At 41.6% G+C, this 27337-nt stretch overlaps 1 protein-coding gene across 5 annotated transcripts in view; it reads right to left on the bottom strand.

The window, feature by feature from the left end:
• AKAP7 (A-kinase anchoring protein 7) overlaps positions 1-27337 on the bottom strand; it is a 135406-nt gene that overhangs the window by 17345 nt on the left and 90724 nt on the right. For 3 of the 5 annotated variants that reach the window (XM_061623846.1, XM_061623848.1, XM_061623847.1), the window contains one exon: positions 20812-20959. In XM_061623846.1, the coding sequence (XP_061479830.1) occupies positions 20812-20959 (148 nt within the window). The remainder of the gene's footprint in view (positions 1-20811; positions 20960-27337) is intronic. The other 2 variants (XM_061623849.1, XM_061623850.1) reach the window with 1 other exon arrangement.

Genomic DNA, 27337 nt, shown 5'->3' with positions numbered 1-27337 from the left:
TCTAGAGTCTGAAGGAAAACTGTTCATTCTACTCCAAGGGAGCGAGAAAAGCACACACAGAGGCGAGGAAAAGAGAAAGCAAAGTGAGCTGTGTGCTGTGATGAACGAATAAGGCTCCACCTCTTTGTCCTTGTGTGAAATGCTTTAGCACAGATAGTTGAAGAGAGGGGAAAACTCACTTTTGCCATCTGGACTGAGTAACACTGGCACTATTTTCCAAACACACACAACCCATACATTTCACAGCGTCGTTGGACAGGGATTTTAAAGAATCAAGATATTGTGCTTTTATCACCTTCAAGAATAAATACATATAATAATAGCTAGTTTAAAAAATGTTTCACTTTCTACTAATCCTAGAGTTCGGAAAGTGTTAGAGGTAGGGTTGCATTGCCACTTTCCCCCCTTCTTTTTCTGGCTACCCTTCTATGCTTTTAAAAGCTGCATGACTGACAGAAATATAACAGGTGCAGGTTTTCCTATCACTATATATATATCTATGCTGCAAAACCCCACATTTGTTAAATCCCTGCCAAATAATGTTTGAAGATATACGAGCCCTACCAGAAAAAAAGTGGCAACTCTACTTGGCTACCTAATTTAGTTACCTATTTTGATTTGTATAGCTTTCCTTCCTTTTCCTCATGTTTAAGCTCTGAGAGACAGAAAATCTGTTAGACTGTAACTACCACTAAATGTAAATAAATAAATAAATATTTTTGTTGTCCACCTCTCACCCGGAATGCGGGTCCTGAGGTTGATTGTACAGATATAAAAATACAGAATATTCATAAAACCATACATAAGATTTAAAATACAAAACATACATAAAAGTACAAAACATACATAAAACCATACATAAACAAATCCATAAAATCCTTAAAAACATCAGCGCAATGGCATAAAGGGGTACAAATTTAATCAAGCGCTTGCATAAAAAGATGGGTCTTCATCAGCCATCTAAAAACGGGAAGAGAGGAAGCTGATCTTACCTCACAGGGGAGGGTATTACATAGTCCAGGTGCCATGACTATGGAATGCCCTCGAGGTAAGATCACACCCTACTGTAATTCGTTAAGAAAATGCTTTTTGGGACATGCCCTCCAACATGCCCTGCAGAAATGTCCCAAAAGGAGAAATAGTGACAAGCACTGAATTCATAAAGCAAAGAGCTGAAAGGGTGCCCTTGAGATAGCTATTGGTGTCTCATGCTCTAAAACAGAATTACTTAAATGCCTAAAGCATTCCCAGTAGAGAGGTCTGAGGAATTTTTGCCAAGCAAACAGCAAGGCAGGATATTCTACAACCTCCCCACCTTGTTTTTACACTTGTCTGCTCTCATATCTTTACCTATTGCTTCACTGAAACCTATGGTTTCAGACACTCAGTGACCCCCATATGACTGCCCAAAGAAACGTTTAAGACTTGGTAAAGATCACATGGAGGCACAGATTTATGCACCAGTGTGCCCACATGGCTCTCTTTGTTTTTCAGTTCTGAAGAAAATGTCACTGATCTTAGGATGACATATACATTTTACAATCTTTACTGTTATTTTTACATTGTCATTAACAATTAGCCAATTGTTTCAGTATGATCAACATACAAAAGCAGAATGGTATTATTCTAAAAAATATTTAATTATATCCATTTCTTAAAACAACCTGAAAATAACATGGCATCCTAACAATGTTGAGGGCTGTTCCATTATCATTTTACTAACAAAGCAGGAACAGAAGTCAGATGGTGCCTTCATGGAAATACTGGCATTTTCCTTTTTAAAAATAGAATACTGGGAAGACAACAACCTCCTAAATTATTATGACAGAACGAACTGTAAAACTATAGCAGGCACATTAACAGATTCATCTCCATTTTGCAATAAAGCATGCCTTATCTAAGCAGAAACTGTCAGCCTGTCTAATCACAAGTCTGGGAAAAACACATGATCCATATTCTAAAGTACAAATGAATTAAACATGACTACTTAACACACATCTACAGGGCATAAGAAAAAACTGGTCATTAAAGCAAGGGAGAATATTTCTGGCAGTAACTAGTTTAATGCATGTTTTTTGCCGGTCTCCAAGGAGTGCACGTACACCGATTAATATACAAAGCAAGCTGACAGGGTGTATGTGTGTGTGCTATAAATGCAATTTGTATTTGTAGTTCCAACTTAGTAGTGAAAGCCAGTGCCAATGAACACATCTGATCTCTGTGGACATATAGCGAAAGCAATCCAGTTGATTTCAAGGAGAGAGTTAAGTATGTTTTACCCTGAATTGAATTTAATTAAACTACAAATCTGTAACTTCTACTGGATTGTACCCCCATAATGAGAGTTGAAGTAGTGGAGCAGGTAAAAGTATGAGCTGAGCTTGAAAGCGCCCAGTGTGAATCACATCTCTGCCAAGAACTTAGTAGGTGATTGTTAGGCAAGCTACTGTTTCTCACACTCAGCTCCCATATGCAACAAGCAGATGATTATGCTGACCTACCTTATAGGATTGTTGAAAGGATTACTAAGAAACTATGTATGAAACAGTACAAACATGCTAAAGTGCTATATAAATGCTAAATAATTATAATGGTTAACTTTAGTTGTTCTACCTCTGGGACCATTATTTATGTCAGTTATTACTGCAGTATGATAAATAGTCCTTTTGTGAATAAATGACACCCCCCCCAAAGAGAAAGGGAGTAACTAATATAAACTTCAACTGTGGATATTGTTATTTGGCTTATTAAAATATTTTCCAGAACCTACAAATGAATGCCATTTTTATTAAATAACAAATTAGTAAAACTACCACTGAAACCATTGAATTAATTTTAAAATGAAGTATATTTTTCTTCCCAGTTACTAGAACAATTAGGTAAACTGTGGACATGTAGATTTTTAGCCACTGGAATCAAATTTGTCATGCTATTAAGAATTTGTTTATAAAAGGCTTTTGGGGCTGTAATCCTACACTCAAGTGGGCTTACTCCTGAGTAGGCCTTTATTAGATTGCACTATTAAGCCACAATCCAAATCGCATAGCCACTGCTGTATCCACACCCTGCCACTCATGCCAGCTAAGAGGGAGAGAGGGTGTGCATGTGTGCAAGTAATGCCTCTTTGCTACACCAGCTCCCAGTCTAGCACAATGAAGAGTCCCACATTGGGCTTGTTTCCGATATATGATAGTAGTGATCCAGCACATCTAGTGCCAACCCAGATTTGCTCTCTCCTGGCCCTCAAAACACCCTGTTTCAGGGGTTTCCACTGGCTATTGGTGGAAAGGATGCCACCAGTAGTAGGCTTCTGCTCACCATTTGGCAGGCATCTTGGGGCCGTCCTTGGTTGCATGGCTCCCCTGTAGGCAGAGACCAGTGCAGCTGGGCAGGGCTGAGTGGAACGACACCTCCGCCTCATCCAAACCCCCTCCAACATAGCAGATTGGAAAGTGTGTGTGTGTGTGTGTGTGTGTAAAATCTCATCAATTTCCCCATCTTCTACACTGTTCCAGAGGATCCTCCAATCATTTAGAGTAGATTTTTGGGGGAGATAGGAGGCTGCAGAAGGAGAGGGAATACACTAAAATTACTTTCTCCCCAATTCCACAAGTGGGATTCCTCTGCTGGATCAGAAACCTTCTGTGAATGGAAGCCACCCTTCCGTTTGCAGAAAGCAAAATCACACCCGCTCTCTATAGCTACCATGCACAGAAACAAGGATTGGTATATGCTTATTTTATAACTTTTAAAAAGTTATACAAAAAATCTGCTGTTGCTAATGATAATAGTTCCCTGCCATTAATGGAGAATTTTTATATATCCACACATGGAAACATAGATATTAGAAGGTATATGTTTATGAAATATAAGAAAATCACTAGGAACTAAGCAAAAGGTCCACAGGCCTTTGAGACCCCTAAAATCCAGTCTCACAGAGAGGCAAGTGAAGTTCAGCCTGAACTTCTCAACTCATGAAATGAAGCAAACAGGCCTGTGTGTATGATTAACGTTTGATTAATGAATATATTGTTTATGAGCAAGCACACATGTAGTGAGAATGTAACAAGTGCTGGATGTGCTGGTTAGATCTTCCAATGGTAAAGATGGAAGGTTTTTGTTAATATTATGGGAAATTCATATATTCCTATTCTCATATGTTTCTTATATAGATATAGATATATGTTAGGAAAATATATTCTAAGAGCTTTAGGAGTCAAGGAAAATCTAAAGAAGTAACAGGTATGGTCTGCCTTGAACTTTTAACAACCCTGACTTGAGCAGTTACAGGTCCATGTATGGTGGCTGTGCCGTCTTCCGGTCCTCCTCACATCCACAGGATTGCTGGTAGTTCTACCAGCCAACTCTCAGATCTCCAGTTGCTGCTCTTTAATGCCAGATCGGTAAATAATAAAACCTCCCTCATCTATGATTTAATCGTGGATGAGGCGGCCGATCTGGCATGCATTACCGAAACCTGGGTGAGCGATCTGGGAGGTATTAATCTCTCCCAGTTGTGCCCACCTGGGTATTCGGTTCAGCATCTAGGTAGATCCGAGAGTTGGGGAGGGGGAATCGCTGTGGTCTATAGAAGCTCCATCTCTCTTGTTAGGCACCCACCCAAGTGGCTAATGGCCTGGAGTGTCTGCACATTACGTTGGGCCAGCGAGACAGACTGGGAATACTGTTGGTGTACCGTCCACCCTGCTGCCCAACAGCTTCCCTAACTGAGCTGACAGAGGTGGTCTCGGACTTGGTGTTGCGATCTCCCAAACTTTTGGTATTGGGGGATCTCAACATTCATGCCGAGACCGCCTTGTCTGGAGCGGCTCAGGACTTCATGACCTCCATGACAGCCATGGGGCTGTCTCAATTTGTTACTGGCCCAACGTGTCAGGACATACTCTAGACTTGATTTTTGCTACTGGAATGGGGGAAGGTGATCTGGGAGTGAGGAATCTTACATCTATTCCTTTGTCATGGACAGATCATCGCCTCTTGAGATTTAGACTCACATCGTCTTCTCCCATCTGCAAGGGTGGAGGACCAATTAAGATGGTCCGTCCCCGGAGACTAATGAATCCTGAAGGATTTCAGAGGGCTCTGGGGGATTTTCCGGCTGATAAAACTGACGATCCTGTCGAAACCCTGGTCACTGTGGAATACGGAAATGACCCGGGCAGTTGACACAATCGCCCCGGTGCGCCCTCTCCATTGCAGAGCTCAATTGGCTCCTTGGTTTACCGAGGAGCTAAGAGTGATGAAGCAAGAAAGGAGACGGTTGGAGGGTAAATGGAGACGAACTCCCGACGGCTGTAATTATGCACTTGTGAAGGCCTCCACGAAACGCTATGTGAAGGCGGTGAGGATGGCGAAGAAGCAATACTTCACTACCTCCATCCAGTCATCTTGTAACGCGGAACTTTATAAGGTTGTCCGGAGACTTTTACACTCTAGTACTCCGGACGCAATATTACCATCAATGGCCCGCTGTAATGAGTTTGCGAGGCACTTTCAAGACAAGATCATAAACATCCGTTGGGACCTTGACTCCAATATTGTAACAGTTGAATCTAATGAGGTGTCCAGAACACAGTCTTGTCCTGTTTTATTGGATGAGTTTCAGTTGGTACAGCTCGAGGATGTGGACAAGGTGCTTGGACAGATACGCGCGACCACTTCCGCTCTGGACCCTTGCCCCTCGTGGCTAATAAAAGCTAGCAGAAATGGAATGGCCGGATGGGCCAAGGAGGTGATTAATGCCTCGTTACGAGAGGGAGTGGTCCCACCTTGCCTGAAACAGGTGATAGTGAGACCGCTCCTAAAAAAGCCCTCCTTGGACCCTGATAACTTTAACAACTATAGGCCGGTAGCAAATGTTCCATTTCTGGGCAAGGTTCTAGAGCGCGTGGTCGCTCGCCAACTCCAGGCTCTCTTGGATGAAACTGATTATCTGGATCCATTTCAATCCGGCTTTCGGCCGGGGTTTGGTACAGAAACAGCCTTGGTTGCCCTGTATGATGACCTCTGTCGGGAGAAAGACAGAGGGAGTGTAACTCTGTTGGTTCTCCTTGATCTCTCGGTGGCTTTTGATACCATCGACCATGGTATCCTTCTGGGGCGACTCGCGGATTTAGGAGTTGGAGGCACTGCTTGGAGGTGGCCGTGCTCCTATCTTGGGAATCGTCTCCAGAAGGTGATGCTTGGGGATCAATACTCGAGTCCCTGGGTGCTCCAGTATGGGGTTCCGCAGGGCTCAGTTCTGTCCCCCATGCTTTTTAATATCTATATGAAGCCGCTGGGTGAGGTCATCAGGAGTTATGGAGTGCGTTTCCAGCAATATGCTGATGATACGCAGCTCTATTTCTCCTTTTCATCTTCTTCAGGTGAGGCTGTTGCTGTACTGAACCGCTGCCCGGCCGCGATAATGGACTGGATGAGAGCGAACAAACTAAAACTCAATCCTGACAAGACTGAGATGCTGTTGGTGGGGGGGCCCTCTGCTCAGATGGCTGATGTCAGACCTGCCCTAGATGGGGTTACACTCCCCCCAAAGGAACAGGTCCGTAGTTTGGGGATCTTATTAGATCCGCTTCTGTCACTTGAGGCTCAGGTAGCCTTGGTGGCACGAAATGCGTTCTACCAGCTTCGGCTGGTAGCCCGACTACGACCCTATCTGGACAGGGAGAACCTAGCCTCAGTTATTCACGCTCTGGTAACCTCTAGATTCGATTACTGTAATGCTCTCTACGTAGGGTTACCTTTGAAAACGATTCGGAAACTTCAGCTAGTGCAGAATGCTGCAGCCAGAGTTCTTACTGGGACGAAGAAATTCGACCACATAACACCTATTCTGGCCCAACTGCACTGGCTTCCAATATGTTTCCGGACCAGATTCAAAGTGTTGGTCCTTACCTATAAAGCCCTTAACGGCACTGGACCGCAATATCTGATGGAACGCCTCTCTCGCTATGTTCCTACCCATTCACTCCGCTCGACGTCTAAGGCCCTTCTCCGGGTCCCAACCCATACAGAGGCCCGGAGAACAGTAACAAGATCTAGGGCCTTTTCGGTGGTGGCCCCCGAATTATGGAATGCCCTCCCAGATGAGATACGCCTGGCGCCTTCCCTGTCATCTTTCCGGCGCCAGGTAAAAACCCACCTCTTCACCCAGGCATTTTAATGTATTTTATGCTTTTTAATCTAATTTATTTTATTTCTAGTTTTTTTTACTTTGTTTATATAATGTTTTATATTGTTTGCGCAATACACACTTGCTGTATTTTAAATATTGTGGTTTTATCATGTTGTACACCGCCCTGGGAGCTGCTAGCTATAGGGCGGTTTAGAAATGCAACTAAATAAATAAATAAATAAATTAACATTTGATGGATGGTCATATTGCTTAAGGTAGTAGTTATGTCTCCCTAACACCAATTGGACTGGGTAAGTTGACCGATCAAGAATGATGTAACGTAATGCATGGCAAAGCAACTCCAATATTATAAGGTCCTGTTTGGGAGTAACTGGTCTCAACTGGCCCCAAAACCATCAGTAAAGTGGGACAGCAGAATAGTAGTAACATCAGTCAAGGAGACAGGGGTATATTGGAATTATTAGTCAAGCGGACAGATTGACATTAGTCAAGAAGACGGTAGAACAATGGAATAGGAGATGATTGCCAATTATGAATATACATGTGCTTGTTTTAATAATGGTATCTGATTGGTTTAGAAATACTGCAGAACTGCATAACCTTTATGTAATGTTTAGAGGATATTGTATGATTGGTGTAAGGATGTCACATGCTGCACTTAGTACTGTATAAAAGAGCCATGCAGACTGTGCCTCATTGCAGTCCTCGCCAGGCACTCTGGGAGGCTGACCCTGCGTATGCTTGTAAAGGCCTACCTTTTTGCTTCAATCCTGTGTCTTGAAATTTCTTCAAGGACTGCCAGTCTTAGATCCCAAAATTTCCAGTCACCATTACCTGGCACTGCTTTATAAACTACAGTACTTTCACATCATAATAAAATTACAAATATGTTAAAACAAGTTATAAAATGGAATGGCAAGCTAAGAATCTAGAAGTGGATTCTTAATTGCATCTAGAAAAAAAAGGTTTAGAATGCTATCCTGATCCATCCACCTACCACCACCCAAGTTGATGATTGAGGGTGGGGGTTAGGATGGTGCATAAGTGCCTCCTGCTGACATCTGCCAGTGGAAAGGAGTGCTGGAGGGGGTCTCTGCCATGGGCGGAAACTGCTGGTGTTAGCAAGTGGAAAGCAGACATTATATTTTCATTATCTAAAAGAAGGATATGACAGTGGTGGGTAGGTGGCTACAGATAGTTGTCATGAACTGTTCCCGGTTCAGTCCCAAGACTAAATTCCAAAACCCAGGGCAATATAGTGTGTTTCCTGTCCTGTTCATGATTTCCATCACTAAAATGTTTTCATATCTTTTTTAGAACCACTGGTACTGAACTCCAAATCTCCTTAAATCTTCACATACTATCTGTTCAAAGCTGAAGACTGAATCCACTACCTCATACATTCAATTACTTAATAGAAACAATAGTGCAATTCCCAAAATAGTCATTTATTTTGGCTGCACACCATTACGTATAGTCAATTTCAGTCCTGTTTTGATGTGCAAATATAGGCCCCAAAGCACCACACTTTCACAGCTTTATGGCACTTTGTAGCTCACAGTTTTTATTCCCAAACAAAAACCTAGCTTGAAATCCCCTAATATGTCTGTCTTTATTTGATGGATGCCTAGTCTGCACTTCTAAAAAAGGAGATGAAAACTAAAACATGTTCAAAATTGGCCCTGAATACTTGCAGAAACCAACACTGATATTCTGAGAGCAATTTCTCATAGGCAGAATGATGAGCCAAAGCTATTAAAACAAAATATTTTATAAGTAGATTAGCTAGATCTGATCAGCTTCAAAGCCAGCTTTGTCTTAAGGTTTTGTAACCAGATAGATTCAAAATAGTGTGTAACTGTAGAACTCTCTCAGGTTTTAACCCATATATCCTAGCATATTTTAACAGCTTAGCGTAGTTGCCATTAATTACTCCATCATTCAGCACTTCCCATTTATAATTTACATAAAACCATAGGGAAAAGAAAGTATCTCAAAAGGAAATTACACTGGAACTGATCCACGAGTCTTCATAGTGATTTATTACATTGTATAGCCTGCACTTGTTTCCATTTTGTATTAGTCATTATGCCAATAACAAAATGAGTAATAAATGGTTTAATTATTATTAGATATCCCATTTGAAACGTTATAATAGCTAGTACAGTACTGTAAATTAGCAGGCTACATATAACACTTTACTTAGCATATAGCAACAACTGATCTGAATGGTTATAGATTATTGCCATTTCTGTTAAAATAAGTTATCAGAAGGGAATGGTGGACAGAAAGTTACATTTATTTGTTTGTTTGTTTCAATATAAGTCCTGCTTTTCATGAAATTAATGGTCCCTGGACAGTTGTTAAAGGCACAAGAACCCTCTTTTTCTCCAATACGAACCCTAAGCCTAGGCTGCCATCCTGTACCCACTTACCTGGAGGAATGCCCTTACTTTTGAGTAGACATTACTCCACTGTAGTATAAATTAACTATATAGTAAATTCTTCATGAGTCTCTGGTCTGTAGCTCCTACAAAGCAGGAGACGTGCCTAAGTCTCCTTGCAAAATTTTCACATTTACCTTTTGGAGGGAGGGGGATTTAACATTCACCTACACTTATTGTGTAGTAATATTTGCAGAAAATAATTTCTAGGAACTATCAGAACTTAGGCACACCTAACACAGAAAAGATGCATCCTGGTTGCTAGGCAAAAAGGGGAAACTATGGAGAATCCAAGGACTAGAAAAAAAGAAGCAGGAAAAGTGCACTAAGAGGGCAAAATAGCAGTTCTTTAGGACCCCAGGGATTCCTATTGCCTGGTGTTCAAACCACTCACTTATCAGTCACAGATCTGACTTCACTCATTGGCCAATAGCACTGATAGGCAGGAGCAGCCAGGCTGCCTCATTTCACACAAATCACTTGGTAGGATACCTGCACAATTTGCTCCATAACTTTCTTTCTAGGAGGGCTAGAGACTTACTTTTTTGAAAAATGGAAGTTCAGATCCTGGTCTACCTACTGGGGGCCTTTATAGGCACATTGCACCCATGGATGACAGGTCTGTGACCCCTGATTTAAATGCCATATTTTTAAATTTATTAGCATACATTAAAATTATATTCACTGCAGAAAAACCTTATACTTTCTGCTCCTGGATGACTATACCTTTGTTGGGAATCTAGGGTTGAGGGGTGCGAAAAACTTAAAAGTTCAGAACATACTAGGCTTTCCAAGTCTGGACCAGACTCACAGTACATAACAATATGCAGTAGCTGCATGTACCATTGCAGTGTTTGAACAGCCCTTTCACTCACCCTTTTCTTCTGCCTGTTGTGGCAAGCATTTTGTTTCTTGCACTCCACAGCAGATACATCTTTCCTGCACACTTTCTCACCGTCCAGAGCTCTTACATACAACTATTTGCCAAGTCAATGGATCTGAATTTAGCAACTGTAAACCATGCAGCATGGAACCGACACATTCCATTCTTTATGATGTAATGGATATATATAACATCTATCATATATGTATTTTGCCGGATGGTTTAAGTTTTTACCCAGTGCCTCTATTTTATTTGCTATGCATTTCTCTGTTTTTATTATATTATAGTTTTTCTGAATTTTATTATATTTTATGGCTGTTTTTAGTTGTTAGTTGCCCTGAATGGCATACTGGCATCAAAGGGATATATGCTTTCATACAAAACTTATAAGTAAATAAAAATAAATAAATATCTTCTGTCCAACAGGGGAATATCAATTACTTACAAAACCCAGAAATAATAATAATACTGCTACTACACAGTGAAAATGACTAACAGAAAAGTTCAGTATGCACTCATGGTAAGTAAAAACAATGTTGGTTGTTGCTTATTTTTCAGGGTCACACAATCTTGCTTTAGGACATGATACTGCATTTAATTTTTTCACATTAAAACAGTGGCTTACAGCACTAAAGATAAAAGGAATCCTTTAAAAAGGTACTAAACTTTCTTGATGTCAAAATTAAAATATTCTACTATTCTGATAACATTTGTTAAGTAATTTCAGTATTTGACATTACTTGTCATTTGGTATCTGATGACATTTGATAGCTGATATACAATGCTATTAAATATTTGACTGTTGATACATAGGGCCCCTCAATTGTTTTCTGGACTTAGCATTTAATAATAATTGCTGAAACATTAAGTTGGATCTAGATATCTTTCTTTGCTAATTGAAAGGTTCCTTCTGTTAATGGGCTGGACTCTGATGTAGTGGAGGCTCCTGTTCTGATACTTGGAAGTTCCCATGATCAGAAAGGTGAGGGGCTTCCCATTTATGGCCTTGTAGCCCCCTGCACTACCCCTCCACACTGTCCCAGGGGGATCTCAACTTCCTGAACAAATTTTCAGAGAACATAAGGGGCTGCAAGGGAACTGGAGCGTCCAGTTAGCAGACTTATACAAAATACAAGAATGGATCGAAACCATTGTTTAAGAAATATGTTTTTAAATACATGGTAAAATCAAGGAAGCAATCTGGAACTTTGTTCCTGTTCACCACCAAACGATCGGTTAACAAGAGAAGCCAGACATTCCTCATACTGAATAACGAGGAGAAGGATTTGTTTCATTTTTCAAAATCTTGTCTGGAAGCTTGCATGTTGCTTCTCATTGAAACAAAGCCAATTCTACTGTGCCAATGGCAAAATCTCATAAATCTGGATTGTATATAGTAGGATTTAAAATTTGTGTTTACTTGCACATCTTGATTATAATGTTATGTACTATCCTCCTTAAGTCTCCCTCCTTGAATACTTTATATTTACTGAGATGAAGGAGGCTTGGATATAAAAATCAGCAAGAGAAAATTTTCCTGCTATTATATACTGTTGCCTAGAGATTATATCTAACCATGGTATTAAATGAAAAACATTCTGATAGCAATGTTTGCATTATTTCTGGAATACTGACCTGTTCAACAATGTATCCTATACACATCTATTCAACAAAAGTAAATCCCATTAACTTCAATGGGGCTTACTCTCAGGAAAGTGGGTATAGGACTGCAGCCTTAGTCACATCCAGGATAGACTACTGCAATGTACTCTACATGGGATGCTTTTGATACATGCTCAAAACCTCAGGTGGGGAAAAAATGGCAGCTAGAGTCTTGACTGGGACAGCTTTTCCAGATGATGTGACTCCATTACTATTACACACTCACTATCTTCCAGTCTGTTTCCAAACAAGGCAAAGTGCTGGTTATTACCTATAAAGCCTAAAAGTTTGAGACCAGAATATTTGAAGGACTGTCTACCCTCCACTTTATGATCCTTTCTGGTGCTCAGTTTAATTAATATATAAGCTACTGGAAATGTCTGAATATGGGTGGCTATAAAAAGTGAAAGCTAAACATCAGGTCACATAGATACTCTCTATACTACTGTCAAACATTCCTGTTGGTTGCTAGCACTGAGACTCTCAATATCTTTAGGAAAGTCCATTTCATTATGCTAACAATTTCTTCGAGTCCAAAAATTATACATACGGCACTGCAGAAGAGATGCAATCTCTGGTTCATAAAACATTTCTATGGTAGCTGCCAATAAAAAATCATGTGCCCACATAGGTACATTATCAGTCTCCATATAGGTAAACTCAGTATTCTTAGGATAGGGACAGGGAACCTTTCTCAACTGAAGGACCACATTCCCTTGTAGGGAAGCTTCAGGGTAGGATGCATGCCAGTAGTGAGCAGGGTCAGAGGCAGAAGGAGGCAGAGTAAGTGATATGACTCTTATTTTTGCACAGTAGGCTTCCTTCCAGACACACAAAAGTCACACACCTACATACAACACTGACTACTCTCCATCCAGACAAGCAACATCTTAGTTCAAGAATACATTTGAGCCAGGCAAAAGCATTCAAGGAGGGTGTGGAGCAGGGCCAGTGAAGGGAGTGGGATAGGAAGGGCTGTGGTCTAAGATGAATCCCAGGGGTCAGGCAGAGAGGCCTAGAGGGCTACATTTGGTCCCTGGGGCTGAGGTCCTCTACTTGTGGGTGACAGGGGGAGGTTGGGTGCTGTTGACCTACAGTTTAATGGGGTGAGTTTACCCCTGAAAGATCAGGTCCGCAGCCTCGGGGTGGTTCTTGATTCCAAGCTGTCCATGGAGGCTCAGATTTCGGCAGTGAGCCGGGCAGCTTGGTACCAATTACATCTCATACGGAGGCTGCAACCCTACCTCCCTATTCATCAGCTCCCACTGGTGGTACACGCCCTGGTCACCTCTCGATTAGACTACTGCAATGCGCTCTACGTGGGGTTACCCTTGAAAACGGTCCGGAAACTACAACTGGTGCAGAATGCGGCGGCTCGGTTGCTTACAAACAGCCGCCGCCGTGATCACATCACGCCAGTATTATTCCACCTACATTGGCTGCCAGTTGTTTTCCGGGCCCAATTCAAGGTGTTGGTATTAACCTTTAAATCCCTATATGGTCTCGGCCCAGTTTATCTGAAGGAGCGCCTCCAGTACCACAAATTAAGCCGCCCAACCAGATCAGCCACACAGGGCCTTCTCTCAGTCCCACCAACGAAAACAGCTAGGTTGGTAGGGACTAGAGAGAAGGCATTTTCAGTGGCGGCCCCCACTCTCTGGAACTCCCTCCCATTCGATCTTCGCCATGCCCCTTCCCTGGATATATTTCGCCGGGCATTAAAAACTTGGCTTTTTGGACAGGCCTTCAGGAATTCCGGGGAGGGCTAACTTTTTTGGGATATTTTATTATCTATTGATCACCCTAACTGATTTCATGCTGCTGTGATTAATGATCGTACTGATTTTATTGTATTTTATCTGTATTGTAATTTACTGAATTTTAGTTTGTACGTCGCCTAGAGTGGCTTCGGCCAGATAGGCGACACAAAAATTAAATTTATTATTATTATTACCCCTGCCCTACACCTCCAACAATTAAAGGAGTATTATACAATGTTGTGTTAAAATTATGAATGACAAGGTTCCATTTTGGTGTTTTGATGCCCAAACATCTGTCTTAACTGTAAGGATGCCTAATGGCAGTTAGGAAATGTTAAACCAAGGATGCTAGTATTCTCCACTGAAAACTACATAGCACTGCATTCATCTTGGTGGTTCAGCTCTTTGCTTGGTCGCTGCAGACATTAACCATTTAACACTGATAGTCTGAGAGGAGAGAAAATGGAAGGTACTGCTCACTGCTGTCTCCCCACATTCTTTCCCGGATGGTTTACATATGAATGTACATCACTTGATGCCTCCCATCAACATGCATGATGACTTATATCTGAGTATGTGAACTACCTACATTGAAAGCAGTGTGTTTGAAGTGATACAAGATGGCCTGGAAGCTTTGTTTGTGGTATTTTGAAAAACTTATGGATAAGGCTATCACTGGCTAGTGGCCATGATAGCTCTGCTCTGCTACCACAGTCAGATGCAGTATGCTTCTGAATACCAGTTGCCACAAATTGCAGGAGAGGGGAATGCTCTTGCGCTCATGTCCTGCTTGCAGGCTTTCCATGGGCATCTGGTTGGCCATAGGATGCTGGACTAGATGGGCCACTGGCCTCATCCAGCAGGTTCTTCTTGTGTTCCTGCAACTTAGGAAAGTATTTCCTGGAAACGTGATTTAGAACGATTAAAAATGAAATAAATATCTTATGTTTGACATTTGGCATGTTCTTTGCATCCACTAGTTACTGCAGACAATGAATAATGAACATGCTTGTATGAATTTACCCACAGTGACAGTTCACTATGGGAGTGGTAGAACCATCAGCCCTGGGATGAAAGCTTGACCTCAGTGGTGACAGACACCCCGCTGCAAACCCTGAGTGACAAGGAGCTATGAAGCAAGAGTAGGAGGACAAGCAGGCAGAAGAGCTCCTGCTACTCTTCAAAAAGAGCTTTACATCTTGGAGTACCTATAGCAACTTTCATATGCAACACTGTCAGTAACTTATCTCATAGATAAGAAACCAGAAGAAAGGTGATAGCTGCATCAACACCTCTTCCAAAATACTTTCCCCATCTATCCTTTTGTGTATACACTCATAGCTATAATTAGGGAGTTAAATTTAAAACAAATCTGTTTAGAGCTGAAAATACTGACTGAGCCCTTTACAGATGTTCTATTTTTATACCACATCTTCCTGAGGTATCAAAATAATTAAGCTTCTAATTGCAGAAGCTTCTAATTATTTATTTATTTATTTATTTATTTTATTAAGCTTATATACCGCCCGACTAGCAACAGCTCTCTGGGCGGTGAACATTAAAAATACAATAAAAATAACACAATACAGTGTATCACAATACAAAACTGTACAAAAAACTGTACAGTCTAAAATCAAAATATAATAATTTAGAATTAACAGGAATTAAAATTACTGCGTGTGAAACAAATATTGCTGTGTTGCCTTCTCAGATCTTTTCCTTTCATATTCAATTTACTATAAATATATCAGAGAGGCACTTTTTGGCTTGAAAATAAAAGCGTTCATGATCAGTACCTATGCTTATTTAACAAAGCAACAGAGGACAAGATGACCTATTTAGAAGGACATTGTATGCTATCTTGTGAAAAATACAGGACAGCTTAATGAAAATTTAATGAAAACTTAAAATGGTAGGAACGACCTGGTTCACTTCAAGACCTCAAGTTTTTTCTTTGTAGCTCTGGCTCCTTCAGTTTTTAATATATTTACCATTTATGTGATCTGACCTTAAAAAGTTTTCCTTGAAACAAGTGGAAGTCATAACACTTCCCCCGCCACAATCTCAAAACACTGTGATTATTTTATTTCCAGTGCAGCCTTATTTCCTCATCAGGACTGATACCACTGACACTGAAGAACAAAAGATACCCATGAAATAATAAAGAATTTAAAGAGCTGTCTCTTTTTACCAAAGGGAAAACTTTTCCCCTCCATTTCAACAGTATTTCACATAAAACACTGAAAGTCAGAGACATTGCCCTGGTTTACACATGCAACAGAATGAAGTGACATGATTTTGATGGGGCAGAGAACATGGTAATACCTGACATAGTGGGGGGGGGGGTAACATCACATTTTTAATTCTTCCCCCACATAAAAACTCACTGCAAGAAAAAAATACTTATAATGCAAGGAGAAAGTTTCTGGTCTAGTTCTTTCCCTGCTGTGCTAGTTTCTATTTGCAGGAAGTTTTCTTTCTTTTCTTTTTCTTTTTCTAAACACAGGGAGACTCCAAATTCTGCTCCTGCAGTCTGAAGTAGCACAGTTCATTTTCTACATCAGGTCCTGACAATTCAATTTCTGCCTAATTCTACTGCAGGGTAAAGTGGGCCATTATTGTCCACACAAGGGGCAAGGATGTAGAATAATCCTGTCTGCCAGGGCTCTGCCCTCTTCCCCTTCTTCCCCAGAACTATATTCTTAGAAATATCGACAAGGTACCTTTCTTTCCTAAAGTGGGCAAGTCTGTAATAAGAATGTAGTAAAAAATGAGTAATTGTTCTGACAGCAAAGACAAAATGAGCAAATACAGTACACAGAAACCAACACACACACACATGTTGCAGGAACAAGAACTGACTAATTAAGGATCAATTCAGTACTGCTGATGCTGTGAGTGAACAGCAGTGAATAATTAAAGGCCCAGAGAAGCTTCAATAGCTTTTTGCTTGTCCAAACAAACATGAAAACTAATATTATTTATGTATTTATTTATTTATTTAATTTATATCCTGCCCTTCCTCCCAGCAGGAGCCCAGGGCGGCAAACAAAAGCACTAAAACACTTTAAAACATCATAAAAACAGTCTTTAAAATACATTAAAACAAAACATTTTTAAAGCTTTCAAGATATCTTTTAAAAAAGGTTAAAACATAGTTTGTTTTTTTAAAAAAAGGTTTTAAAACATATTAAAAAGCAATTCCAACACAGACACAGACTGGGATAAGGTCTCAACTTAAAAGGCTTGTTGAAAGACGAAGGTCTTCAATAGGTGCTGAAAAGATAACAGAGATGGTGCCTGTCTAATATTTAAGGGGAGGGAATTCCACAGGGTAGGTGTTGCTACACTAAAGGTCCATTTCCTATGTTATGCAGAACGGACCTCCTGATAAGATGGTATCTGCAGGAGGCCCTCACCTGCAGAGCGCAGTGATCGACTGGGTATATAAGGGATAAGATGGTCTTTCAGGTATCCTGATCCCAAGCTGTATAGGGCTTTGTATACCAAAACTCCTAACCACTGAGGTCACCTGGGCCTCTAGCGACCAAGATGGATCCAGGCACCCCCCAGACTACAGACCTGCTCTTTCAGAGGGAGGATGACCCCATCTAAAGCAGGGAACTGACCAATTATCTGAACTCGGGAACCAACAACCCCACAGCACCTCCGTCTTGCTAGGATTCAGACTCAGTTTATTGGCCTTCATCCAGCCCACCACCGAGTCCAGTCAGCGGTCCAGGGCTTGCACGGCCTCTCCCAATTCAGATGTTACAGAGAAATAGATCTGGGTATCGTCGGTGTACTGCTGACACCTTACCCCAAATCTCCTGATGATCGCTCCCAAGGGCTTTATATAGATGTTAAACAGCACGGGGGACAAGATGGTACCCTGCGGCACCCCACAGCACAACTGCCAGGGGGCCAAAAATAATCACCCAATGTTATTCTCTGAAAATGACCTTGAAGATAGGAGCGGAACCACTGTAAAATGGTGCCTCCAATACCATCTCACCAAGTCGGCCCAAGATACCATGGTCAATGGTATCAAAAGCTGCTGAGAGATCAAGTAAGAGTTACAGGGTCGCACTCCCCCGTCCTTCTCCTGATAAAGGTCATCCATCAGAGTGACCAAGGCCGATTCAGTCCCATAACCAGGCCTGAACCCAGACTGGAACGGGTCAAGATAATGTGTTATCTGTACTTGCAATTGCTGCGCCACAACCCTCTCAATCACCTTCCCTAAGAAGGGGGTATTTGCAACCAGGCAGTAGTTGTCGTAAACCAATGGGTCCAGGGTGGGCTTTTTCAGGAGTGGTTGGATCACAGCCTCTTTCAGGGTGGCTGAAACCACTCCCTCCCGCAATGATGTGTTGACTACACCCTGTATCACCGCCACACAGTGCAGTTGCATATAAATAATATTGCAGTTGCATTTAAAAATTCACATTAGCTATGCTAAAAAAATGAAAAAAAATATTGCAGTGGTTTAGCAATAATATTATCTTTGACATTTATCTTTACTCAAAGCCAAATATCTAAATGGCAAGAATAATCATTAGTAATGTACTCTGCTGCATGTTCCAAAGCAGAATAAAGGCAAAAATCAAATGTCACAGTAGTGAAGATGGTGAACCTGAATAACAAACATAACTCACTTTGAAGTCTGTTACTGACAAAAAAAAAAGATGTTTTCCAGTATATGCAGAGCTTGGAAAAGTTACTTTTTAAAACTACAACTCCCATCAGCCCCAGCCAGCATGGCCACTGGATTGGGCTGATGGGAGTTGTAGTTCTAAAAAGTAACTTTTCCAAGCTCTGAGTATATAAACCTACTTCAAGAGTGCTTTTCCCTTGCTAGTAAAAGTCTATTTTGTGTTTAAAAAAAAACCTTGAGAAAATGCTAGAGGCTATAAGCATAAAATCCAAAAATACTTATTTATTTTTTAATATACTGGGTTGTATCCAATTGTGTCCTTCTGCAAACATAAGGCATGCTTCCATTTGCAGAAGAGTATTTGATATATCTGAGGCCTAGCTAACAGAAGATGGGGTTAGGAAATTTTCACCACTTCCCCCTATAGCCTGTTGCACCACTTTCCAACTACTCCAGAGGGTCCAGATTTATGGGGGCACAGAGAGGTGCAGGGGGAATGAGAAATCAACGGAAATCACCTCTCCTTCTATTAGTGGGGGCTTCCACCAGATCAAGTGGATTCTACACACTACACTACTTGCAGCACAACTACGTTTATTTATTTTAATAAAAAAATCTACACTGGTTTTCATTTGGAACAACAGTAAAGCAGTTCACAATATTACACCTTACAAAGTTAATAAAACCAAAATTAAGAGTAAAAATGTCATAATAACCAAGGCATCTGTGACTGGTGCTAGCAGTCATGGAGAGTCAGGGTAAGCAGATAAGATAGGTCTTTAAGTGTCAATGAAAGCACTCCAAAGTAGGTGTCCACTTAAATTTCAGTAGGGAAAGCATTCCACATAGTGACTGCATCCTCCAGACTCCCACCAAACTAACCTCTGTAAATATATACACTGTCAGGTCAAACTTCTAAGGTAGACCTCACTGTACCAGTAAGTAAATGTGGAGACTAGGTCAAAACAGATATGAAGTGGGAGATCCATGATAGTATCTACTGACCGCTTATTCTTTATTTCAAACAGCGAGGATGGTGGAGGGGATAATTTGATGAGCAAAGCAGCACTGAGGGAGGGGCTTTCTTATTGTTTCTCTTGGTGCCATTTTTAAATCAGTGCCCCTTTAGCTGCTGTTAGCCATAGTGCCTATAATTGCTCCCACTTAAGCTAATAGCAATGAGAGGTGGGTGAGACTGGAGAAACAATTAAAGGGACAAAGGCTAAGAACCCTCCTCCTTCAGAGCTTCACTGATGAAATGAGTAGCATTCCAGCTGTTTATATATATTTTAATGTTGGGAAATCCAATTATAAATCTCCCACATTATTTGTCTTTTGATCCTTGGAACTACGCACCAGTACAATACTACAACTTGATCTTTATACTTGAATTCTAAAACAGCAAAACATGATGCACTGCTGCTAATATATGGATCAACATTAAATTGAAAGAGCAGGTCTGTAGTCTGGGGGTGCTCCTGGATCCATCTTTGTTGCTAGAGGCACAGGTGACCTCCGTGGCTAGGAGTGCCTTTTACCAGCTTGGGCTAGTTAGACAGCTGCGGACGTTTCTGGACCGGGATAGCCTGACTACTGTTGTCCATGCCCTGGTAACCTCCAGGCTGGATTACTGTATCTTGGAAGTTTAATAACAAAGTTGGCATTGAGCATTGTTTGCTGCAGCTGCCTCTGGTTCTTATTGTTAGAAAACCAAAGTGGTTGAAAGATAAAATATTGGATGGCTTTCAGTTCAAATAAGCATCTGTAAGTGTGCTGCTTTTCCATACAATTTGGAACAGTAGGGAGAAATATAGGAATAACCTGCATGCAGCTGTGTCCAATCACAGCCACTCCTATTAATCTAGTAGGAATAAAGCAATTTTAATGTGCAATTGAAGTTTTAATTTATTAATCTATCAACCAAGTTGCTTAAAGTTTATGGTCCTGGTAATTATAAATTCAAGCAGTACCTGTTGTTCCCCATTTAATCCAACTCTTCTACGAAGTCCAGATATTGAGGAAGGGGCAAAATTATGTGAATAAGCTTCAATGCCTTGCCCAGAAACCTCTTTTTAAAGGATGCATTCCTGGTACTATATTCATGTTAAGAACTCATGAAGAAATCTGCAAAAATTCCACGCACATAAGTTCCTTTGCTAAAGGAAGATGTAGGAAGATAAATGAACAGAACAAAAAGGCCTTCCACTTCCAGAAAACCCAGAAAAGCATAAGAAATAAATTACACTTACCTACTATGATAGAGGACTCACAGTGATAGTAGCCATTAGGTTGCTTTTTTTTCAACATTGAGCAAAGATCTAGACGCTTCATGCATTCGTCTCCAAAATGATGGTTCTTGAAACTTTCAAACAAGGTTGGATCAATTCTTTTCACTCCCTTGAATTATCAAAGAAGAAGCACATGGTCAAATGAGGAGGAAGGGTAACAGCACCACAGAAGTGCACATCACTTTATACAGTAACTAGATCTTCTCTTTCGTTATCTCATTTGTTAGTTGCCTAATACCAAGTGGTCTCTAACTGACTTATAACAGATTTTTAAAAATATATAGAAATTTAAAACAAGAATCACAGATAAAAACATATCCATTCAATAGCATCTAAGACTCTTCAATACAGTAAAAGCCAAATACAGACATAAATAATGGGTCTCATGAAAAAATAATGGATGTATACAAGCACACAGCACACAACTCCCAAAACTAAAACAAAAAAGCTTGGTGCATGCAATGTTAACCTCAAAATGCTGACATCTGAAGCCAAACAAGGGCTAGCTAACCATGGGCCTGACTTAGTGTACATATGTAAGTGAGGGTGGCCTTGTCCTCTTGGTTCTACTAACCAAATGGAACAACTTGTCATGCTGGCTAATGACCCAGTTGATGAGTCCATTTCAGCTGCAGTAACATAAGCAGTAAACTTCATTACCATAGCCAAAGCAGGTTCCCAATTTCCTGCAATATCCTTTTCTCTGGCAGTAGCGGAGAGCCATGAATGGAAACTTGTTACCAATTGTAGATCACTTTTGTTGGATTAGAATGGCATTCAATGGATAGATATTTGTCTATATTACCAGTAAATGGCATCAGCACAGCAGTACTAGAGGCTGGCATCAGAGGTTGGCATCAATGGATAGCTGCCAAGTTAAATAGCTGACCTCAATTATTTAATGTGTATTTTCCATATATAGACAGTTTTGAAAGCAACAAACAGAACTTCACCCACGCTTGCTCTGGATCCCTATAAGGATTCCATTAATCACCTAAAAATATATGCACATAATTGTGATTAACAAAACAGAGGTTTTTATTGTAATACCAAAATGTTTCGGCTTCCGCCTTCATCAGCTGCTAACATACAAATACTTTTACCAAGGTGGCAGTTATAGAGCTTTGAGGATGGAATGCTCAGAGGGGCTTCCTTTGCAGAAGCTAAGTAGTGGTGGTACTGTCCTCCAGGTTCAGGCCATGTGGTGCCAGTGTCTCCAGAGAGCATATCCAAAAGTTCTCCCTTTTGGTCAATGCTGCTGGATCTGTTGGCATCTCTATAGCTGTTATAGAAAAGTCCAACAGGCTGTGACCCTCAATGTTGAAATGTTTTGCAACTGGTTGCTCCACTTTTTTTGTTAAGATTGCTGATTTTTGGTTTCTGAAGTGTGTGTGTAGGTCAGTTGTGGTTTTTCCTACAGATTGGATATGACATCCTGGTCTTTTACATTCGATGACATAAATTATATTGCAGGACCTGCAGGTGATGTTCTGTTTGATGTAATATGTCCTGCCTGTCCTAGTGCTTGTAAAAGTAGCTGTCTCCCTGAGGTACACACAGGTGATACAGCATTTGGAGTGACAAGGTTGAGACCCAGGATAGGTGGCTTAAGCACAGCTCTAACAGTCTGCGCAAATTAGGAGGCTGGCGAAATGCTACAACAGGAGGCCTGCTGATGGCTCTAGCAAGATGTTCAGAGTTTACCAGCAATGGGTAGCTCTCCCTGATTGCTCGGTGATAGTTGGAAACGCTGGATGGAAATCTACCACAAATGGAATCCGTTGCTCTCTGCTCTTTGACACCTCAATATGATGGAGGTTTCCTCTAAACAGAATGGAGGCTCGGTGGATGTTGCAATCGATAATGTGGAGGATATCCTCTCAGAAGGTGTTCTTGCCTCAGTCAGAATATTCAATGCCAGAATATTATGGAATTCCCTCCTTGGGAAAATACAGTTGTCTCCTTGCTTGTGACCTTCAGACATCAGCTAAAGACATACCTATTCACCTGGGTTTTTGGGAGACAAATGCTCTAGGTACCCAGAAGCTCAAATATGTTATTGCAGTTTTAAGTACTGTTGAATATAGGAAGATTTCAACATTTGTTTTAATACTTTGAATTGATTGTAATTTATTGATGCTGTACACTGCCCTGGGGCTCCCAATTGGAATGAAGGGTACTACAGAAACAACATAAACAATGTAAGAACAGCCTGCTGGAACAGGCCAGTGGCCCATCTAGTCCATCATCCTGCTCTCACAATGGTCAACCAGATGCCTATGGGAAGCCTGCAAGCAGGACCTGAGTGCAAGAGCACTCTCCTCTCCTGTGGTTTTCAGCAACTGGTATTCAGAAGCATACTGCTTCCAATTATGGAGGCAAAGCATACCCATCATAGCTAGTAGCTCTGGAATATCCAGAGCTTGGAAGTAATTTGTTAGGAAAAACGAATTACTTGTAATTTAGTACTTTTTTGAGGAACAAGTGGGTAATTTCTTTACATTTTGCTTGTAATAGAACAAGCAGTAATTTTATTACTTTTGAGGTGTAACTTATTATTATTATTATTATATTATATTTATTAGTCGCCCATCTGGCTGGTTGACCAGCCACTCTGGGCGACGTACAAGATAAAATACTTTGAACATTAAAAATTAACATTTAAGAACCCAACAGTAAAACTTAACCCATTCCAATGGCCTGCTGGAAAAAGCTAAGTCTTCAAAGTCCGGCGGAAGCTCATCATAGAAGGGGCATGGCGGAGATCATTTGGGAGAGAGTTCCATAGGGTGGGGGCCACTATTGAAAAGGCCCTCCCTCTGGTCCTCACCAGCCTAGCTGTTTTAACCGGTGGGATCGAGAGAAGGTCTTCTGAGGCTGATCTTGTTGAGCGGCATCCCTGCTGATGCTGGAGGCGTTCCTTCAGATAGATTGGTCCAAAACCGTATAGGGATTTAAAGGTTAAAACCAACACCTTGAATTGGACTCAGTAAGCAACCGGTATCCAGTGCAACTCCATTAACACTGGAGTGATATGGTCCTGCCGGCGGCTGCTTTTGATCAGACAAGCCGCTGCATTCTGTACCAGTTGCAATTTCCGGACCGTTTTCAAGGGTAACCCCATGTAGAGCGCATTACAGTAGTCTAGGCGAGAGGTGACCAGGGCATGTACTACTGGTGGGAGCAGATGGTTGGGAAGGTAGGGGCGCAGCCTCCGTATCAGATGGAGTTGATACAGCGCCGCCCGGCTCACAGCCGAAACCTGAGCCTCCATGGACAGCTGGGAATCAAGGATGACCCCCAGGCTGCGGACCTGGTCTTTTAGGGGCAAACAAACCCCATTAAGCACCAGGTCAACTTTAATGTTTCCAGCGTTACTTTTGGGCATTACTTGGGGGAGGGAGCAGGGGAAGTCTTCTGCTCCTCTGATTTGTGGACGAAAGTCATGTGCTTCTGCACAGCGTCGCTCTTCCCTCGTGCTCTGTGGGTGTTTAGGAGGTGAGGAGCTGGAGAGTGAGATGGGGGTGGAGTGGAGAGAAACATTAAAATTGTTTCAAAGAAGGATGGTGGTGGTGAAGAATGGAGTGGAGGGAGAAAGCAGCCAGAAGCCAAGGATGTGGATGAAGGAGAAGGAGGCAGCAGCAGAATGGAGATGAAGAACTGTGGAGGTGAGAGACGACATGCGTGTATGTGAATACTGAGCAAGGGAAGCAACCTCCCCCCTCCCTAGCTACTTTGCTGCACTTGAAATGTTTAAACTTTTTTGCATCCCAGGGGAAAATGTTTGCTTGGGCGCATGTGCATTAACTGGTGATAGGGTCTGGGAGCTGGTTGAATCATGAGAGAGACGATGCTTGTTGTTTGCTGACAGTGTGTGTGTTAATGCTGTGTTTGCACTGAGCTCGCACAGCAGTCTCCACCACCCTCCCTGGCTACTTTTCTGCATGCGCGGTGAGAGAGACAACGCTTGCTGGCTGAGAGAGTGAGGGGGTGCATTTGGTTTGGTGGCAAAGCTATGAGTGGTGGCTTCTGTCTCCCTCCCCACCCTTCCTCCTTGGGCAGGCAAGCATTGCAAGTGCCTCAGTTGCTGGCAGGGAAAGTTTGTTCCATATAGTTCCTTCCTTCCAAAGTTCCAAAGCAAACTCATTTCAAACCATCCATGCCCCCCCACTATAGGCAATTTTGTAATAGTGCATAGAAGCTTGTGCAGAATTAATTAATTATCATTATTATTAATAATATTTTTAATATAATGTTTATTAAGGAAAATAAAATTACAAAGTAGTATTAAAATAACAAAAAAGGAAAAAGAAAAAAGAGAAAAAATATTTACATACATCATTCAGCTTATATACCCCCCTCTCATTTTATTCTCACAACAACCATGTGAGGTAGTAGGTTAGGCTGAGTGACTAGCCCAGGCAGGGTTATTCAGTGAGTAAAAATTATGCAAAGAGATCTCTTTTAATTGTGCTATCAGCCTGCTTCCTTCCACTCTGACTCAGATCTTGCATGATGGGGAAGAGATGGGTGGACACTTCACATGGCATCACAGTTGAAATTTACCCATATAGAAGCATTATCTAAACAATTCTCTCTTATTTATTACAGACAAGCCTGTTGCAGTTGTTGCTGCTGAGAGCAACAGCCACTTGGTGCAGCCACTTGAGTCACAGCTTGTTGATTCTGATGGTGAAACTAGAAAGTGAAGTTCACAAGGGAGGCTGTGTGCATGAGGAGGAGGACAACATGAAGCAGTGCCAGTTGCCAACAGCCACATTTGCAGAACAGCAAGTACCATGGTTTGGCTTTGAGAAAGCTTGTACATTTGTGAGCCAGAGTGGGAGAAACATCATTGTAAGATGTAATTACTGCCTTCCAAGGATCACAACTATGAGATCAGTTACTTCCTCCTCATCCAATGTGAAGAAACATTTAGAGGTGAGCCTTTATCATGTTGGTCCTCAAAGAGTGTCCACGGTCTATTTTTGTTTAAATTGTGAAATGCCTCCTTCATTTTTTCTAAGATTCATGCTTTGTTCTTCTTCTTCCTCAGAGGGTACACCCTGAGAAGCTGAGAGCAATTGAAGATACAATAAAGGCAAGGAGACATGGTCATTTTGAACCAATGCATGACACCCCTCCTTCCAAAATGCTGAAACAGCAGCACACAATCCTTGAGAAGTGGGGATCCCGCAGGGAGGTTGTCACCCAGAGCAATCTCGACAGGAAAATCATTTATTTCATTGCAGAGGAGACACTGTCAGTTCAAACCATCATTCATTAGTCTGGTTTGCACTGGACTCCCAAAAGATCTCACCAACATATGTGCCAAGACTCTGAGAGACAGAATTGAGAAGAGAGCATGCCACATGAGAGAAACCCTTGCAAACCGAATGGGTGCTGTGGCATATATAGCAATCACTGCATATTTATTTATTTATTTATTTATTTATTTATTATTGTGTATTATTTATTTATTTATTACTTACAGATTGTTGGACCGATGGCAAGAAGAGTTACTTTGGAGTAACAGCCCACTGGATCAACGCAACTACCCTGAAACTTGGCTTGCAAGTGTCTGAAGTGGTGCCATACATATGATGTCCTTGCAAAAGCACTGCATGATGTGCATGTGCAGTACAGGATTCAGAACAAAGTTATGTGCACCACTACAGACAATGACTGCAACTTTGTGAAAGCATTCAAAGTTTTCATGGCCAAAGAACTAGCAGAAGCTGTAGACACCAGTACAAATGACAATGATGGTGATAACCAGGAGGAGGAGGCTGAGGTGGAGTTTGTGCCCATCTGTGAGATCCTGGACACAGGACCTGAGGAAGAGGAAGAAGCTGCAGACTCAGGAGAAGATTTTGTTTTACCACCACACCAGAGATGTGCTAGCCACACCCTCAACCTGGTGGCAACACAAGACATAGAGGCCATGCTTTCTGACTCCTCCAAAAGTAGTCTTCTTGGTTCTTTCAAGAAACACTTTCATTCCTTGATGGGAAAGTGCAGCAATTTATGGTCCAAGCAGAACCAGCCAGCGCAGATTGCTGAGTACACACATGCGCAATGTGGTGTGTATCTGAAGGTACCAAACAAGACCAGGTGGAATTCCACCTTTGATGTGTTGAAGCAACTACATGAGCTCCTGTCAACTGTGCCACTAAAAGTGAACACCATAATGGACCAGTGCTCCTTGTCCAGGATCACAGCTGCTGAGACTGTAGTAGTGCAGGAATATACAGAGATCATGCCACTATCCCAGTCCCTGGACATCCTGCAATGGGAGAATGGCATGTTCATGGGCTATTTGCTACCAACGCTCTACAATCTGAACAGCAAGTTAGAAGGGCTGGAAAAACAAACCTGTGAGGTACACATGCTGTCTTCAGCTGTTGAGAGGTGTGTGCAAAGCCCAAAGAGAGTGGTTTGCAGCTATCTTGGAGGACAAGAGGCTTCTTCTGGCAGCCTGCCTACA

This window comes from Rhineura floridana, chromosome 4, assembly GCF_030035675.1.
Source record: "Rhineura floridana isolate rRhiFlo1 chromosome 4, rRhiFlo1.hap2, whole genome shotgun sequence".
NCBI lineage: Eukaryota > Metazoa > Chordata > Lepidosauria > Squamata > Rhineuridae > Rhineura > Rhineura floridana.
Note: the sequence above shows the minus strand (reverse complement) of the source record. Positions and strands in the feature narration are given on the sequence as shown.